The 17340-nt window shown below is 31.3% G+C and overlaps 3 protein-coding genes across 5 annotated transcripts; 2 read left to right on the top strand and 1 right to left on the bottom strand.

The window, feature by feature from the left end:
• The first annotated feature begins 38 nt into the window (after positions 1-38).
• LOC145193551 (large ribosomal subunit protein mL38-like) lies at positions 39-10119 on the top strand. The gene is made up of 7 exons (XM_090100198.1): positions 39-446; positions 563-721; positions 828-1021; positions 1268-1389; positions 1470-1622; positions 7819-7949; positions 9937-10119. The coding sequence occupies exons 1-7, from the start codon at positions 278-280 to the stop codon at positions 10041-10043; spliced, it is 1035 nt and encodes a 344-aa protein (XP_089956324.1). The 5' UTR covers positions 39-277; the 3' UTR covers positions 10044-10119.
• Positions 9972-12482, top strand: LOC149882927 (serine/arginine-rich splicing factor 1-like). 2 transcript variants are annotated; one of them, XR_016456341.1, is made up of 5 exons: positions 9972-10647; positions 10793-11162; positions 11342-11539; positions 11810-11967; positions 12247-12482. XR_016456341.1 is itself a non-coding variant. In XM_090100200.1 (4 exons), exons 1-4 carry the CDS (start codon positions 10448-10450, stop codon positions 12332-12334), a joined length of 816 nt encoding a protein of 271 aa, XP_089956326.1. In that variant the 5' UTR covers positions 10429-10447; the 3' UTR covers positions 12335-12482. The 2 variants fall into 2 exon arrangements, 1 of the variants encoding a protein (XP_089956326.1); XM_090100200.1 differs by lacking the exon at positions 11342-11539 and having other exon boundaries at positions 10429-10647.
• A 2402-nt stretch (positions 12483-14884) lies between these two features.
• On the bottom strand, positions 14885-16006 carry LOC145192932 (uncharacterized). Of its 2 annotated transcripts, none has more exons than XM_080070271.2 (4): positions 15938-16006; positions 15683-15796; positions 15260-15373; positions 14885-15137 (listed from the first exon to the last, which is right to left on the bottom strand). In XM_080070271.2, the coding sequence occupies exons 1-4, from the start codon at positions 15989-15991 to the stop codon at positions 14973-14975; spliced, it is 447 nt and encodes a 148-aa protein (XP_079926397.2). In that variant the 5' UTR covers positions 15992-16006; the 3' UTR covers positions 14885-14972. The 2 variants fall into 2 exon arrangements, with proteins under 2 accessions (XP_079926397.2, XP_089921494.1); XM_090065368.1 differs by having other exon boundaries at positions 15683-15822; positions 15938-15996.
• Positions 16007-17340: the final 1334 nt, after the last annotated feature.

The raw sequence follows: 17340 nt of genomic DNA, 5'->3' as shown, positions 1-17340 counted from the left end.
TCTAGTTATACACACTTGTCAAAGAGAATATGTTTTGTTTTTCTGTTATTTTTTGAACTCTTTGCGCTTTCTAATGTATTAGTACAAAGCTACAATTATAAAGTTCATAAATGCTCAGTTTAACTGATATTTCTGATTAAATGGAGGTTGCTGTTTTAAATGTAGGTTTTTTTAATTTTAATATTAAGACACTTTCTTCTAAACTTAATTTACTTGTAGAAATTAGATTATAAAAAAATAGCTTCATTATAAATAAGCTCTCTATTTTTATGGAAGAATGAGTAGAATTGTTTTTCTACAATGCCAAGTCATCTGTTTTCGGACTTCATTACAGCAATCAATGTTTATATCAACTAGAGCCACTACTAAAAAAGTTCGGAACCCTGAAGATCCACATAGATATTATAAGTGGGATTACAAGCCTTTACCTGTCCAAACTAGTTTAGGTAATTTATATAGAACAAGTATATGTATATGTCTTATGTTTTATATGTTTTCTTGTATATATAAAAATGCTTACTTGGGTGTTTTATGAATGTTAACTTTGTTTTGGTGTTTTTAGATCCTCAAATCCCAGAATTTTCAATAAGGTCACCAAAGTTTAAATTACCAAGCTTAAATAAAGGGCGCTTAACTCGAAGGAAATTGAGAGAAAAAATTGCTGAAATGCAGCAAGCTAAAATTGGTGCTAATCTGGAGAAATTAGCAAGAAATCGTCAGTGTAAGTAAAAAAGTTTAATAGTTTGTTTTTACAGTTTGATCTTGTTAATGGATGCAAGACTCGAAGATCTTGAATGTAATATTAGCAAAGTTATTTACTATTTTAGTGTTGGTGTCTTTAGAAGAAATTGAGAAAGAATGGAAGAAAGATTACGGCCTAATAGAGATTCATAAGTTAGCTAAGTTTTATGGTATAAACCGTGATTTATTTCAAGGAAAAGATATTGCTTTGGAAGCTATTTTAGATGTAGCATTTAACAAAACAAAAGTTCATAGAGGAAATTTTCTTGAAATCAATGATGTAAGACTCATTCCTCTTTTTTTTTTTTCTTTTTTTTTTTTTTTTCTGTCATCAATTTATTTTGACACAATTTTTCTTTCAAGTACAGTTTCTATGTATATTTGTAAAAAAACTGTTTTATTTACTATTTATAGAATTTTTTATTTTGATATATCTATATTATTGTGTGTGTGTTTGTGTGTGTCTATATATATATATATATATATATATACCTTATTTATTACTTTTAGAAAATAACTTTTTTAGGTTCTTTGTGCTCCTACTAAAGTATCATTTACAACAAATGAAAACTCACTTTATTCCATTATACTTTCAAACCTTGATGGTCATCCTCTGGATACAACTAAAGAACTTATCCACTGGGCAGTGTGAGTTTCTCATTGTGATATGAAAGAATGGCCTTTTATTTTGCTGTAGTTCAAACTAAAATTTATGTGCCCATCTTTAGCTGCAACATTAAAGGTGGTGATTTATCAAGTGGTGACATTATGTTTGAATATCTCCCACCAATGCCATGGAAAGGAACTGGTTTTCATAGACTAGTTTTTTCCCTTTATAAACACTGTTCGGTTGTTCCAAGTGTTAAAGTTCATAATCAGAAGTAAGTATTGAGTGAGTATATCTTAAGGTTGTATAAAAAATGGACTTGTATTTAAAATTATTCCTTTGAGTTGTCTCATTAAAAAATTTTCCCAAAAAACCTCAGAGCTTAAAATTTGGATTCAATTAGTTGTTAGTTTGGAATTGCTCAACAGCCCCAAATTCTGTTAAAAAAAAAAAAAATTGTTAAGATTTTTTTTTTTTTTTTTTTTTTCTTGCTTTTTGAAGGTTTTTGCTTTACTTCTTATCAAGCATAGTTATTTGTTATGACAAATAACTATGCTTGACAAAAAGTCTCTGTGGTTATAAGAGTTACCTCAAAGAAATTTACAAAACTATTTATTGATAACCATTTTTTTAATGCATGGCCCAGGGAATGGTTTGCATGTCGTGTTTCTGTATGGTATTTAAATAAGTAAATTTTTTCACCATAAAAATACTAAGAAATATTTATTGCTAAAACTCTCTATAATGGTAAGTGTCCATATAGGTTGTCCATAAATGTCCATAGGTTGGTCGAGGGGAGTGAATGAAATCTTGAGTTATCTTTCATTTAAAATGTTATGTCACTGTAGTTTCGCATAAAAAAGATCGTTTTTTAGTTGTGCGTAAACGCCGATGTATCTTTGTAAAATTCAACACAATTTATATACAAGTTAATTCCCTAGGTATTCACACATATCTTTTCACACATACAATTATTTACAAGTAGGCATTCCCTAGGCATTCACACATATCTTTTCACAAATACAATTATTTACAAGTAATGCTATAAGGCATTCACACATCTTTTCACACATACAATTATTTACAAGTAACGCTATAATGACATATCCTTTACGCACATAACTATTCACAAGTAACGCTATAATGACATCTTTTATGCACACAATTATTCACAAGTAACGCTATAATTACACTCCCCCTTGGTCATAACGACCACTTCACCTCACGGACTATATCGCTCAGGTGCCATCCTTTTTCGGGTGCTTCTTCGCAACATTGGCGTCTGGTTTGTCTCGTCTTCAGGTAACACAACGCACAGTTCTTCATCATCTTCTAGATCCTCATTCGACTTGTTATCAACTCTGACGGGTCTTAGGTCGCGTATGTGCCGGGATACTTTGTCCACTTCTACCGTTTGCTCCGAAATGATTCCTGTAATTCTCCCAATTTTGTATTGAGAGTCACATCGGTTGTCCGGGGGCTTTACCCATACTTCATCGCCGAGTTTAAACTTGTTGGTGATCTTCTCATGAGGTTCATATGCGTTTTTATCGTCGTCAATTCCTCTAACTCTAATTTCGTAATGGTATAATTTATTTGCGGGTGCTGTAGATGACTTACAACAGTCTTTTGGGCTGACATTATACCAATAAACTGCCTCGGGTATGCTGCACGGAACTCTCTTCGCCGTTCTTTTCACTGTTCGATGGCACCGTTCTGCAATTCCATTCCCTGAAGGAACGTAAGCGCACCTGAAGCGAAGTTTAACGTTCCATTTGTTCATAAATTGCAAAAATAATGTGCTTCGAAATGCTGTATCATTATCCGTCAGAATTTCGTTTGGACCGCCTTGTTCAAGAAAGATTTCGTTTAATTCCTGAATGACACATGCACTAGTTTGGTCTTTGAGATGGCGCCATATTGCATATCGTGAAGGCCCACAGTCAATCAGGGTAAGAAAATGTTGTCCCTCATAATGAGTTATATCCATATCAAGCCGTTGCCACGTCCCTTTTACTTCGATCTTCCCTTTCGGCCACTTTATCGGACTTGGATCAATTGATTGACAGGCTACACATTTTTCAACCACTTGCCTGACTTCTTCCCTGCTTACTGATGGGTCAATTCTACGAACAAAATACAATGTTCTCTTCACACCATAATGTCCCGTGGACTTATGAACATGGTTTATTTCTTTGGGAGATAGAGAAGCACTAATCGTTCCACCTGCAGCAAGTTCAGTGGGCTTATCAATCATTTTCAACCAACTTCCAGGCACTCGAGTAAGTAGATCGGCTAAGTTAGACTCCGAGGGCACTAGTTTAATATCCACTCTGAGTTTGTATTCCTCCACAATATTCGTAATGGTCTGAAGCCGTCTTCTAATCAGCATTTCGTTTGAAGCCTTTGTCTTCAATCTAGATTTTCCAGTCAGTGCATCGGTGACCCAATGTAATACTGCTTTCGAATCAGTGCAAATATGCAAGACATTCATCTTCCAATTGAGACCCATGTTTAGTCCTTTGATTACTGCATCGAGTTCAGACATGTTTATATGTGTTGTATCATCTTTTCTTAACCAACAAGCGTCTTCGATTATATTGCCATCAACTTCGATACTCACACCTAGCGCTAGTGAACTAGCATCCACCCACACTGTTGCCTTGTTGCCATAAACATTCCAAACTCCTTTGGCAGGATCGTCGTTACGTGTTCTTTTTACCATATCGTTCACCATTTTTTCAACAAAATCGCATTGTATCTTCTCATCCCATGTTTTCGTTAGGGCGTTTGCCGTCCTTTTAACAAATGACGAAGCTACACGCAACCAACCACAAACTGGAAGATTCCCTGTCATTTTTCCACATAAAGAGAAGATTTTTCGCCTCGTTAGAGAACTTGGAATTTCACCAAAATCGTTGTCTCTCTTCCAAAATAACTTCTTATTTTCAATCCCAACTTGTAATCCTAGAACTCTCGCCCCTTCGGACACACGAACCGCCGGCTTACAATGTAATCCATACATATCCAAATGATCAAGTACACTGCGAACTGATACGATGTCTTCATTTACAAGAATATCATCAATGTATGATGATGTTCCCTTCCAGATCTTTTCGTCTTGCGATAGAACTTTGTCCAAAACTGCTTTCATTATGACGGGCGCAACGTTCAGGTCAAATCCCAAACGTGTTAAACAAAACCTCTGTCCACGGAACACAACAGTTTGGTAAGCCCAGAGTTCCTCGCTGATTTTGAGTTGCATGTAGGCCGATGATAAATCAATAATTGAAATATTTTCTCCAAGCCGTCTCCAGTCTCGAAGTTTGTCAGCACATGCATCCGTGTTCGCCGTAAATGGTTCAATAAACGTGTTCAGCTCCCTGAAGTCTAACACTGGTCGCACTTTCCCTTTGTTTTGCTGCACCACTGCCATAAGTGGAACCAAACCTTTTACTGGACCGTGTTTTTTCGCTTCGTACTTTTGCAGCCATTTTTTCTCTATCCACCCTTCAATTTCTTTTTCATAATCGTGTTTTATGCCGATGGGGATGGTATATTCTATTCACCAGATTTTCAGGTTTGGTATTCCATTTCCACGCAATTATCCATTCTCTATTTTTCTTTTCAAATGAAGCTGTGAAATCCTGAGCCGTTATATTCATATCATGAACATCTATTGACAAATCGCTTTTTAAACCAAGTAAACATGCTTCTTTTTTCATAAAACAAACATCCCACGTTGCAGAAATCGATACTCCACCAAGTGCCACTATTCCATTCATACCCATTATGAAACAAAAACCCAGCGGTTTGAAATTGACCACAAGTGCTTCCACACACACTGTATTTCCATTTGGCGCGGTGATTCGAGTTTGGCTAACACCTTCGCACTGCTGTTGTTGTCCATTTACAGTTACCACGCTAACTTCTTTCTTCGTTATTTTTGTCGCACATTTTTTATAGATGATGCAGCAGGTACACCCTGAGTCAATTAGCACATCCTGAAATACACCGTTAATATCCAAGAGCATGGTAGGTAACGCCATTATTGATTGTTTAGGGAGAGAACTGGCGCAGACGTCTTCTCCCTCACTCCGTTTTTTGGACACATTCTTGATATGTGTCCATACTCTTGACACGAGTAACACAGCACATCGCTTGACTCCCGTCTTCTACTTGACTTGTTTCGATAATTATGTCTTCTTAAATGACAATCTCTCGCAAAGTGATTGGGAAGTTTGCATTCATAGCACACTGATTGTGTTTTATCTTCTAGCAACCTCGGATCACTACTTTTCATTGCAGCTACAGCAAATTTTTCCACCATCCCGTTGTTCCGTTCCTCGATCATCAGAGTCTTTGCTCGCGCAAGTATTTGAACAGTTGTAAGATCGTCCATACGAGAACTCGATCTCAGCATTCGTCGAACTTCCTCGGGGAGCCCAGCAACAAAGGCACACGCGATCGCTTTGTCTGGTAGCCCACCAATTAGGGTAGACAATCTTCGTAGTTCTGCCAAATAAACATCAACTGCTTCTCCATGTTTCAGCTTTCTCGTGACAAACTGCTCGTAGGCTGTGAATCCATCAACGGCAAAAGCTTCAAGCAAAGCCTTCTTTATTCTCTTAAAATTTTCTTTATCAGTCTCTGTTAACTGTTGATACACTACGAATGCACCATCAGTGAGACGGAGAGGAACCACACGTGCCAGATCGGTTACACCAATTACTTTACATACCAATTCAACCTTTTCCAGCCATTCCGCAACTGACTGTTGGTCATTTCCACTAAACTCTGGAATTAACTTTAAATCAAGTTTAGTCGCCATTTCGCCGAAATAGCTTGTAGTTTCGCATAAAAAAGATCGTTTTTTAGTTGTGCGTAAACGCCGATGTATCTTTGTAAAATTCAACACAATTTATATACAAGTTAATTCCCTAGGTATTCACACATATCTTTTCACACATACAATTATTTACAAGTAGGCATTCCCTAGGCATTCACACATATCTTTTCACAAATACAATTATTTACAAGTAATGCTATAAGGCATTCACACATCTTTTCACACATACAATTATTTACAAGTAACGCTATAATGACATATCCTTTACGCACATAACTATTCACAAGTAACGCTATAATGACATCTTTTATGCACACAATTATTCACAAGTAACGCTATAATTACAGTCACCTAATTTTTCTAAACATGGACAATTTTTCCAATTAAAAAAATGAAATTTTTGCTATGTAACAAGATTTTTAGAGACAATCCAAAATGATTTATTGGAAATTAAATTAAATAGTTTAATGGTTGTAATGATATTTGAATTGATGTTGATGTATATTCTTTAAAAACAGCTAAACCTATCAAATATGGGTGTAACATATATTCAGAAAGCACAATTCAATAGAACATAACTAAAATTAGCAAAAATAGAAAAAGATGAAGGAACTTATTTTAAAAAAAAATATTTTATAGGAAACTGAAACATTCAAATAAATTAGTTTTTCATGAGAAGTTTTAGGTCAAAACAATCAAAAAACAATCTATTAATTAGTTCCTTGAAACTGTACCATCATCTTGTTTCTCTAAACCTTAATAGTCCTTTTGTGTGTTTAAAAATGTTATTCAACAATATAAATAAACACGTATTGGACCCCTTCCTTGAACCATAAGCATAAATTAAATCAGCTTGTTTTAAAAAAAATTTAAAAATCAGATTAATAAAGGACATTTAACATTTATATGTGAATTTTTTTTTTTTTTTCTTGAAATCCTTTGTGAGAATCCCACCAAACTATCAGGTACATTTCAAATTAAAACTGAGGATGTCAGGAAAATGCAGGGGTGAAAATCCAGTATCCACTGCCTCAGAAGCAAACATTTTTATACTTGTGTATCTGAGCTACCATATCTAGGTAAAATATAGGAGCTCTAATGATATCTTCTTGTAAATACCACTCGGTTTAAAAACAGACAATAAACTTGCTAATAAGCTTCACCTTCTCCAACAACTTACTGTTTTTTTTTTTTAGTTACTTCCTGTTTTCATCCTTTTTATGTCCTTTCCCATATTTTTAATATACTAATCATTATTCAATTAAAAAGTATATTTCCCTTCAGAGACCTGAGCTTGACCAATATATTAGGTTTTTTTTGTATTTGTTTTTTTATTAGTTTTTATCCATGCTTATTATTTCTTTGCTTTATCAATGCTCATCATTTATAAATTTATTCACTTTATTTTCTGCATGCAAAAAAACTTTACTAATTTATGTATTATTGTGTTTACTTATTTAATTTATGCGTTAATGTGTTTGTTAACTTAATTTGTGTTAATGTGTTCTTTTAATTCATTTATTAATTTTTAAACCAAAATTCTTTTTTGTAAAACTAGTAATAACACAAAATAATTAATGAGTTGGTGAAATTGATATTGCTTTTTTTAAATTTTTTATAGTACTCTGGCTTCTCGCACTTTCTCCACACCTAATTTTCTTTCTTCAAATACCCACCTTTCACCAGTTGGCCTTTCTTGGTTTCAGTTACAGTGGGAAAGTGGTGTTACTGAACTTGTTAAAAATTTATCAGGTGTGGTATATAGAAAATTAAACTCTTTTTGAATATTTTTAACTTGTATGTTTCTGAAAACTTCTCCTTACAGTGCTTTTGATTTTGTTGTATTAATAGTTACATTACAAAATATTGAAGTCTCACCTTTTTAATTATATCTGTACTACACCATTTGCAAAATTTAAGTTCAGTCAAACAAGTTAACTAATTTTGTGCAAAGAAGGTCATTTATTAACCTGAATACAAAAAGTCAATGTCAAATCAATACTGGTACAATAAAGACAGTTGTTTTAATTGTTTTTTGTGAAATATTGTTTAAACAGCAAATATGACCTCATGATTTACATGTAATGTAAATTATATAATTTGATAAATGTATTCAAGAAGAGCAAGAATCGTAAATCTGATTTTTTAAATTTTATTTAAGCAATAAACGAAATGACAAGACAGTTGTGTTGTTTACTATAATAAATGGTCAAATCCTGTGTATCGTCAATGTATTCTTCACTAATATAGTGAACTATTTTAGTTTTAAGTACTAAAGAAGAACAAAGTTATATGATCTTGCAAATGTTATTAAGAATTAGGAGTTGTTTCACTATTATACTGAAGGAAATATATAAGTCAATTTCTGTAAACAATAATGTTATAGTTTTCAAAGTTTGGAGTTAGGCTCCTAATCTGGTAAACAATACAGTTAAAAAAATAGAGTACTTTCAAGAGTGAAAAACACAACTGTAATGTTATGTTTCAGTGATTCCTCACAATTGCACATGAGAAAATTTTTCCAATACTGCTCCATAACTTCTAAGTAAAATTTCTTTTGTCCATTTATTGTGATAGTGTCATTGCAATATAGATGCAAACCAAAATTAAAAGTATGGTTTTCTAAACCATTAAGATAACTGGAGTTGATATTTAAGTTTAAAAAGTGTGTAAGAAACAACCAAATCTGGGATACCAAAAGCCAGTTAAAATGTGGAATGCCTTGCAATTCACGTTCTTAGCTTATAAGATAACTTAATCTTAACTCTATAAATTGTTTTACCCATCCATTGTTTCCTATGAAGGATAGAAAGCTTTCTTGTTTGTTGTTTGACTTTCCATTCCTATAATTAATGTATATTGTTGAGCCTATTGTTGAATTAATGTAGCTACAGAAATAAAGTTCCAGTAATCTTTTTGTGCTTTTAAAAGATAATGTTGATATTTAACAAAATCGTAAATAACTAATATAATGTGTGTGTGCGTGTGTGCGTGTGTGCGTGTGTGCGTGTGTGCGTGTGTGTGTGTGTGTGTGTGTGTGTGTGTGTGTGTGTGTGTGTGTGTGTGTGTGTGTGTGTGTGTGTGTGTGTGTGTGTGTAATAAGTTGTGTGAAATCTTTTCAAAGTCAGGTAAAAGAAAAAAGATAACAAAATTAATTAAAAAGTAACATAGTAACTTTTTTTGTTAAGTTCACATTTTAATCAGTTAATAGCCAGTAAATCTTCTTTAGCAGAATTAAGCAGGGTTGGACTCCTGAGTTGCTTTTGGAAACCATCACCACCACCCCTCCCAACTCTTTTTGGTTACGCACCAGTTGATGCATCAGTAGGAAAAATTTATATCAAAAAACCTGAAATAAAAAAGACAATAGAAAGCTTTGCCATTATGTTTAATATAGCATTAGTTAATGATTTACAAGAATAATTTTGTAATTAACAACAATAATAATAAAAGAATAATTGTAATTAATACTTTTTTTTTTCATTTTTAAAAAATGGTATTCTTAAGGTATATTTTCAAAGGAGATCCTTGAAATATTCTTTAAGATGTTTATAATTTTTTAGGAAATTTTCTATGGTGTTGAGTGTTAGTTTTGGTATAAAAGTGTTATGTAGTGACAGTTTTTAGAAAATAATTTTAGAGGAAGCTATAGCTATTACAGTCTTTTTGTATTTTCTTCTTTTTTTTTCTTTTAAAGTGTCAATATTTAAATAATTTTTGAGTCTTTTTTTCCCTGAAGATTTAAATGAAGAACCAATATTTGACTGGAACGAATACATCGAACCAAAAGAAGAAAATCGTTTATTATTGATGCAACTTAATGAGCTGAAATACAGAAATATGTAGATTAGATATTTAATAAAATATATTTTCATTTTCATGGGAGATATTATGTTAATGAAAGATATTTGATTTGAATTTTTCCTAGACATTTTAATTGGAGAAGTTCTTTCTGATTTAACATTTTTTCTCTAATTAGTTTTCTGTTGCTTTTTAATTTCTTTCAATGATGATAAATCTTTCAACTTTTTCTGGGAATTTTACAAAAAATGTTATTTGCTTTTTTACTTTGAAAGTTATATTTATTGGTTTATTTCTATGGATTGATTTATACACTGTTTGGAATATCATAAGTATTCACAGCCAGGTTTTCTTCCCAATATAAAATTTGTTCATTTTTTTACTTTTTAGCATACTCTTTAAGGATTGAAGAAGTGTGAAGTTTATTTAGATGCTCAATAACTTTTTTTATGTTTATTAGCCACATAATTATGTCTCGGTTAATTAAGTCTACATCCTCTGAATGTCGCGTCTATGTTGGAAACCTTCCTCAGTTTGTAAAAAATAGAGACATAGAAGATCTATTTGATAAATATGGACCGATAAAAGCAATTGATATTCACAATAGATTTGATCCAGCATTTGCTTTCTTAGAATTTGAAGATCCTAGGTATACTCTATATTATTGAAAGTTAAAATAAAAGAAGTTAATAAAATTAACGATAGAAATAAACTTTTCGTGGCCTTTTCTTTTTAAAGATTTAATGTTACCTTTGTTGCTCTGTTAATATATTTAATTTTAAATTACTTTCTAGAGATGCTTCTGATGCAGTTTATGGTAAAGATGGGGAAAGATTTGAAGGGCAAAGAATCAGAGTTCAGTTCCCTCGTAATAGTGCAGCTGGAAGAGAAAGGTCAGAGCCTGGATCTAGTAGTAATGGAGGTGGTTATGTGCGAGGAAGAGGGAGAGGTCCACCAATTAGGCGGTCAGAAAATCGGGTTTTGGTTTCTGGATTGCCACCTACTGGAAGCTGGCAAGACCTGAAAGACCATATGCGAGAAGCAGGAGAAGTACTTTATGCAGATGTTTATAAAGATGGGACTGCAGTGTGCGAGTTTGCAAACTATGAAGATATGAAATGGGCTGTGAAGTATTTGGATGACAGCAAGTTTAAGTCTCATGAGGTAGAGTGCGATGATAAAGTTGTGTTTGTTTGTTTTTTTAACTGATTTTTATGTAAAATTTAGGAGATTTTGAATGACAAATGCCATCTTTTTTAGTTTCACAATCATTAGGTATATTTATTTTCGTTTTATCACATAAAACTACAAGTTTTGATTTATTTTTGCATCATTCAATCTAGCCGGAACAGATGTTACTAAGGAAAAATCTATCCGGGACTGAAGTTACTAAGGAAACAATCTAGCCAGGAGTCGTGCAGCAATCCTTAGAATACTCGAGGATGTTTCAGGGAGGCGTTTTAAAGGACTCTCTACATCAAGGATTTTCAGAGGACTTTCTGTTCCACCGGGATGGATTTTCTAACTAAATTACGGGAGTTGTAAGTGGTGTATAGGCCGCTAAATGTTCTAAAATTAATTTCGATAAGATTTTTGTCGCAATGCCAAATAAATTTTTGAAAGAAATTTTATTTACCATTACTTACATGTCCCGGGGAAACTTGCGTTTTAAGTTTAAAAAAATTAAGTGGCGCTGAAAGAAGTGATTGGATGATGGGTTTTATTCGTTTTGGTAACTGAACTTGCGTTTGAGAGTTTTTTATTTTTTAGAGCTTTTGAAATATTAAAAATAGTTTGTAACTTATTTTTAGAATGAAACAACCTTTGTAAGAGTGAAACGCGATGGTAATTCGCGCAGCCGATCACCGGGAGCCAGACGCTCCAGAAGTCGTTCTCTCAGACGTTCTGGTAGTCGTTCACCAAGACGAAGAACAAGAAGTCCTTCTCCTCGAATGAATTCGCGAAGCAGGTTTGTGATTTAAATGCTGTCAAAGTTTAATGCGGTATACCTAATACTAGTTTTAACTGTTTACGCATATTTCATGCATACTTTTTAAAAGCATTCTTTGCTTTGAATCCCAATATTAACCTGTAGTGCGCTTTGGTGGTTCACTTTAAATTTTCTGTTCCATCTACCTTTACTGATAATTAATTCATTACATCATTACAAAATATGCAAATAAATTGTTAAAAATCTCCTTTATTTTTTATTTTAGTAAAGTGGATTTTAAATTTAAATTTCTTTTAGGTCTCGAAGTAGGTCACCTCGGAGATTTTCACGCAGTCGATCTCCAATTCGTCGAAGAAGCCGATCACGCTCAGATTCTAGGAGATAAACCGAACAGAAATGAGTTAATCACTACATGTAGTATAACGATTGCTTTAATAACAATAAGAATATCAAGTACACTGTATGGAATACAGTTTTATAAAGCAAGGTCTAAAATGTGATGTTTAGCGTAAATTCTAAGTGTTTTATTTTTATTTTTTTGTGAGTTGCTTTGAAAACATGTAAAATTCTCTAAGTGGAGGATTTTAAAGCGGAAATCTTTAAAATATTCTTAGCAGGCATCGTAAGAAGTCAATCCTTTGAGACCGTACCGTTTTTTTGTTCTCTACTTAAAGGTCCTTAGGCACAATCATTTGCTATATTGAGAATAATTATGAAAAAATGGTGGCATAACGAGAGACAGATGTTTCTTTTATGTAAATAAATAAGATGAATTACGAAACTCCTAAATAAAAGAAAAAAAATATGGAGTGATAAAAAGTTACAATCAAAATAGTGGTTTCATTTTAGCGGAAAAGCTATTACAGGGATTACAAAGATTTCACAGGTTATTACATTAAGATTACAAAGATTAGATTAAGATTATATCACGTGGACTATCCCATTAAGATTATAAAAGTTCCAAACAGTTTCTTATAAATGCATTAGATATTAGACAATGGTATTATCACTTGCAATGGTCGGCAAACTGTAGCTCTTCCGAGAAAAAATGGCGAAAATACTCTTAAATAGGGGAAGGGGGACATTAGGACACTGCGTGTTTATATTATTACTGTAAAAAATTTCGTCAAAAAAAAGTTCAATTTGAATAAAAAATAAAACAGATTCTAAAATCAACAAAATACATTATAACATCAACAAACATAATTTATTCAAATAACTAGTACTTAACTATATTTAAAGTGCATAGTGTATGAAAGTATTAGCAAAGCATTTGAGAATAAGAACCATATTGTAAAAAGTATATTTTACACACTGTACCAAGTAATTATGTAATCTATAGGACAGGTATTAAAATTCTGTACTAATGCTTTCCGATTTCAATGTAACAATTCGAGTGAGTGCTTCGAAATGAAACATTTTTTTATATACTAAAAAATTTTAATTTTTGATTTCTTTTTTTGAGTTTTAGCTTCAAACTTAAGTTTGAACCTAAAACTCAAAAAAAGAAATCAAAAAATTAAAACAAAAAACACTCTAAAAAATAGCGTATTCACTTTACACAGTTAAACTTGAAAAAAATCAACGCAGCGGCAAAATAAACAAATGGTAAATTTACAGGTAACAAATGCTTAAAACCTAACAATATTTTCTGTGGAAGAAGTGATTATAAGCAATATTTGGTATCTGCATTCAAAAGTTGAAATTGATTAAAAACAGCTGAATATAAGCTTGTGCACCAATGCTCTCCCCTATTGATCCTACTAATTTAAAAGATTCTGAACTCTTGTAAATTGAATTCACGTCATTCGTAGAAATGCTGGACTTAAAGGACCACTGCGCTATAGCTCTGGATGGTTAATATTTACTATTCCAGTACACTTGCATCAAAATTGTTGTTTAAATGCTTAATGTAATAAAAAGCCATTAAGGTAGCGTTCGTTTCAGGACAATATAGCTAATATTCGCACAATTTTCATTAAATTTTTTTTACTTTTCTTAAACAAAGATCACTTCGTTTTCAAGTTTCGAAATCTTATCATACTAAAAACCTCTGTATGATAGATTGCAGATAATACTGCTGTTTAAAGCATTGTAAAAATTTTATAACAATTTAACAAATAAGGTTGTCAATAATGTTACACTTAATTTCTTAAAAGAGTCGTAAAGTCAGTGCACACTTATTTTCTAAAAACTTGAAAATGAGTTAGAATTAACCGCAGCTTTAAAACACTTATCTTTTTCGGTTGTTAGTCAGCAAAACTCCCTGATTTTTTAGGACAACAAAGTTTTTGTGTGTTTTTTCTGAACTAACCGCTACATCATCTAATAAGGAATCGAATAGATAAAGGCCAGTTGTGATATAAAGAGTAGGCGTATTAACTATTTTGTTACAAAAATTTACTTGATTAGAGATCTATATCCTTAAGAAAAAGTCAATTATTTGGCTTAAAAGCATTGAGGCTGGTAAAGAAACATTTTTAACTAAACACAGTTTAAGTTTTCACTCTGACTTACATATAAATCCCCACAAGAATAAGAGGTTTAAAATGTATTTTATTTCACAATAGCAGTAAATATTACACTTAATATGGAAATTCAAGAAATCTCTTAAAGAGTGTAAAATGGAGTCAAAGAGTTCTTGAAAAAATTCCATATAATGAACACAAGTAGGTAGTTTGTGTTAAGTTAAAAATGATCGGTTTTTGAAATTCGGCAAAAAGACAACTTTAGGCATCCATGTTTATGTCAATATACAGTAAAGACAGGAAACATTAAAAATGGCTTGAATATTGAAGTATAAACTTTTTTATTGATCTGAAATTTTTTGAAGTTGTTTTGAAGATCTCAGGAGAAGTGGTCTAATAAAGATTGTAAAAATTTCATTTTCATTCTAAAATTATGAGAACTTGATTTGTTGTTAACTTTTGTTGGTGTTAATTATTTTCTTATTTTTCCATCATCAATTACAAATATGTTTTTTTTTTAATTATATTATTAAACTTTAAAATCTAATTTAAAGTCTACATCTCTTCCTGATGGCTATTAAAAGGTTTAGTTGCTCCATTTTCTCTGTAAAACTCCCGTTGCATAAGGTCAACCCGAAAATATTTTCGCACTGGTTCTTCAAGCGGCAGGCGATGTCCATACGCAGACGATGACAATAAAGGAACAATTTTTCCCGATTTCTAAAGTTGATAATAAATAAACGTAGCGCAAGATTAGACTTATCTACAAAAGTTAAATGAAAATCATATTTAAAATTGAACCAATAAACCGAACTGAACGTCGATGGCCAAATAATATTTACTTCAGCATTAGAATTTATGCCAAATGCATCACTCGAATTATCTTGATCTTGTTTGTTGGATTCCTTGTTTGTTGGATCGTGAAAAAGACGATCGTATGTCGATAAAGCAAATTGCTTCATGGAAAAAATAAAAATTAAAATAGCTGGTGAATAAAATCGCATAAAACAATTGGGTTTTTCATTAAGCATATTTTTGCAAAATGTTATAATATGTTGCTTATTTAGGAAAGTGTTATGTTGCTTATTTAGGAATGAATAATTTTTCTTGATCTAAAAAGTTTCTAAAATTTTTTTCCCATAAAAAAAATTTACTAAACAAATTGTAAATATTATCGCGTTATAAAAACACACTTTGGTTTTAATTATTTGGTTTTAAAATACACTTTGGTTTTAATTATTTTTTTATAATACTTTTTAACTTACATGCTTTTTGTTGTTGAAATAAGAATTATAATTTGAGAAGTTTCTTTTAATCTTTTCCATTTCAAAACGTTCATTTTTCGAAGAAATGTGGTTTGCATGGATCAAACGTTGACTCTTGTTGCGAAATTATTATAAAAATACTGTTAAGACAGAAGATCAGAAAGTTGAAATTTTTTAAAATACATTATGGTTTACTTTTTTCACATTCTAAATGTTATTTTTAAAAAATGTGAATTTATAAAAACGGTTTTATACCGCTACTATTTCTTTCCATTGGTTTTTAATTTCTTCCGGAGTGTATGTTGGCATTTTTTTAACGACATTCATTTTGTCTTTAGAGGTCATTGCAATGTAAAGTTATTTAATAATGGAGTTTCTTAACACAATTTATATTAAAGACACTTTTAACAAACATAATGATGATTATGTGACAATCATGATATTAAGAATAATGTATTAAGTTGAAAACTTAACATTATGATAATAACTAAGTGTTAGGACTATTGTAATTGAAATTGTAAAAATTAAATACAATTACACATTACAATACAATAACATTGTATTGTAATATTAACAAAAATATTGTAATAGAAACAATAAAAAAATTTTGTTTTGGTATTGTATTGCTGTGATGAAAAACAATTACAATAAGTTTTGTACTGTTTTTTTTTTTCTAACATTACAATAAAATTCGAGAACTATTGTATTGTTTTGTTTTAATGAATAAAAATTACAATAACTATTGTATTGTTTTGATGAAAACAATACAATAACTATTAAAGTGTATTACTTTATAATAAAGTAGAAAAGCTAACGTATTTTAACGTATTTATATTCATCTCTGACGAGTTTACTATTATTTTTGCTTTTTTTTATTTACGGATTTGAAATATATTGCAAATTTTATTTTTTACATATTTTGATCAGAAGAAGTTTACGTTAAAATTATTTTTGTAACTTGGACATGCCGATCCTATAATTATGCGTGGTTGTGGTGACAAATTACCATGAGTGTGTCATATATAGCACACCTACTTATGATGATCATTAAAAAACCAAGTTATCTATTTTAACCGATTAAAATTGTGTAAATGGGGTAAAAATATTATGCTTTATATGTTGATTGAAAAGTAACAAATGCGGTGTTGATCTTCAAAATATAATATAATACGCAATCGGTATTAATCTTGATCACCTTCGGATCATATTTAGATTTCGCATCACCTATCTTGTTATGTATTTCTAAGCTCTAAATGGCCGCAAAATATTGTCTGTCTGATGATACCCTTACTATTTAAAGTTGCCCAATTTACCATTATGTTTCAGTAAAATAGAATCAATCATTAAATATTAGTTGTACCCTATTTCAAGGATACAAGAGTATATAGTCGGCAACTGGACTATTAAAACATTTATTAAACTTTGACAATAAAATAATTTTTTTTATTACAATAACAATGTATTGTTATTGTATTACAAAGACGAATTACAATACAATATTTATTGTTATTGTAGTGGGTCATTACAATACACTTTTTTTTCAGATATTGTCATTGTTTTACAAGATTAATTGCAATACAAAATTTATTTTTATTTTATTACAGAATTAATACAATAACAATAATTATTGTTACTGTTATTGTTTTCATTACAATTAC

Source organism: Hydra viridissima, unplaced genomic scaffold (genome assembly GCF_058129835.1).
Source record: "Hydra viridissima isolate aposymbiotic clone 2 unplaced genomic scaffold, HvirCarnegie_v1 scaffold_10, whole genome shotgun sequence".
Classification (NCBI taxonomy): domain Eukaryota; kingdom Metazoa; phylum Cnidaria; class Hydrozoa; order Anthoathecata; family Hydridae; genus Hydra; species Hydra viridissima.
The sequence above is the reverse complement of the archived record's forward strand: the minus strand, read 5'-3'. Positions and strand labels throughout refer to the sequence as shown.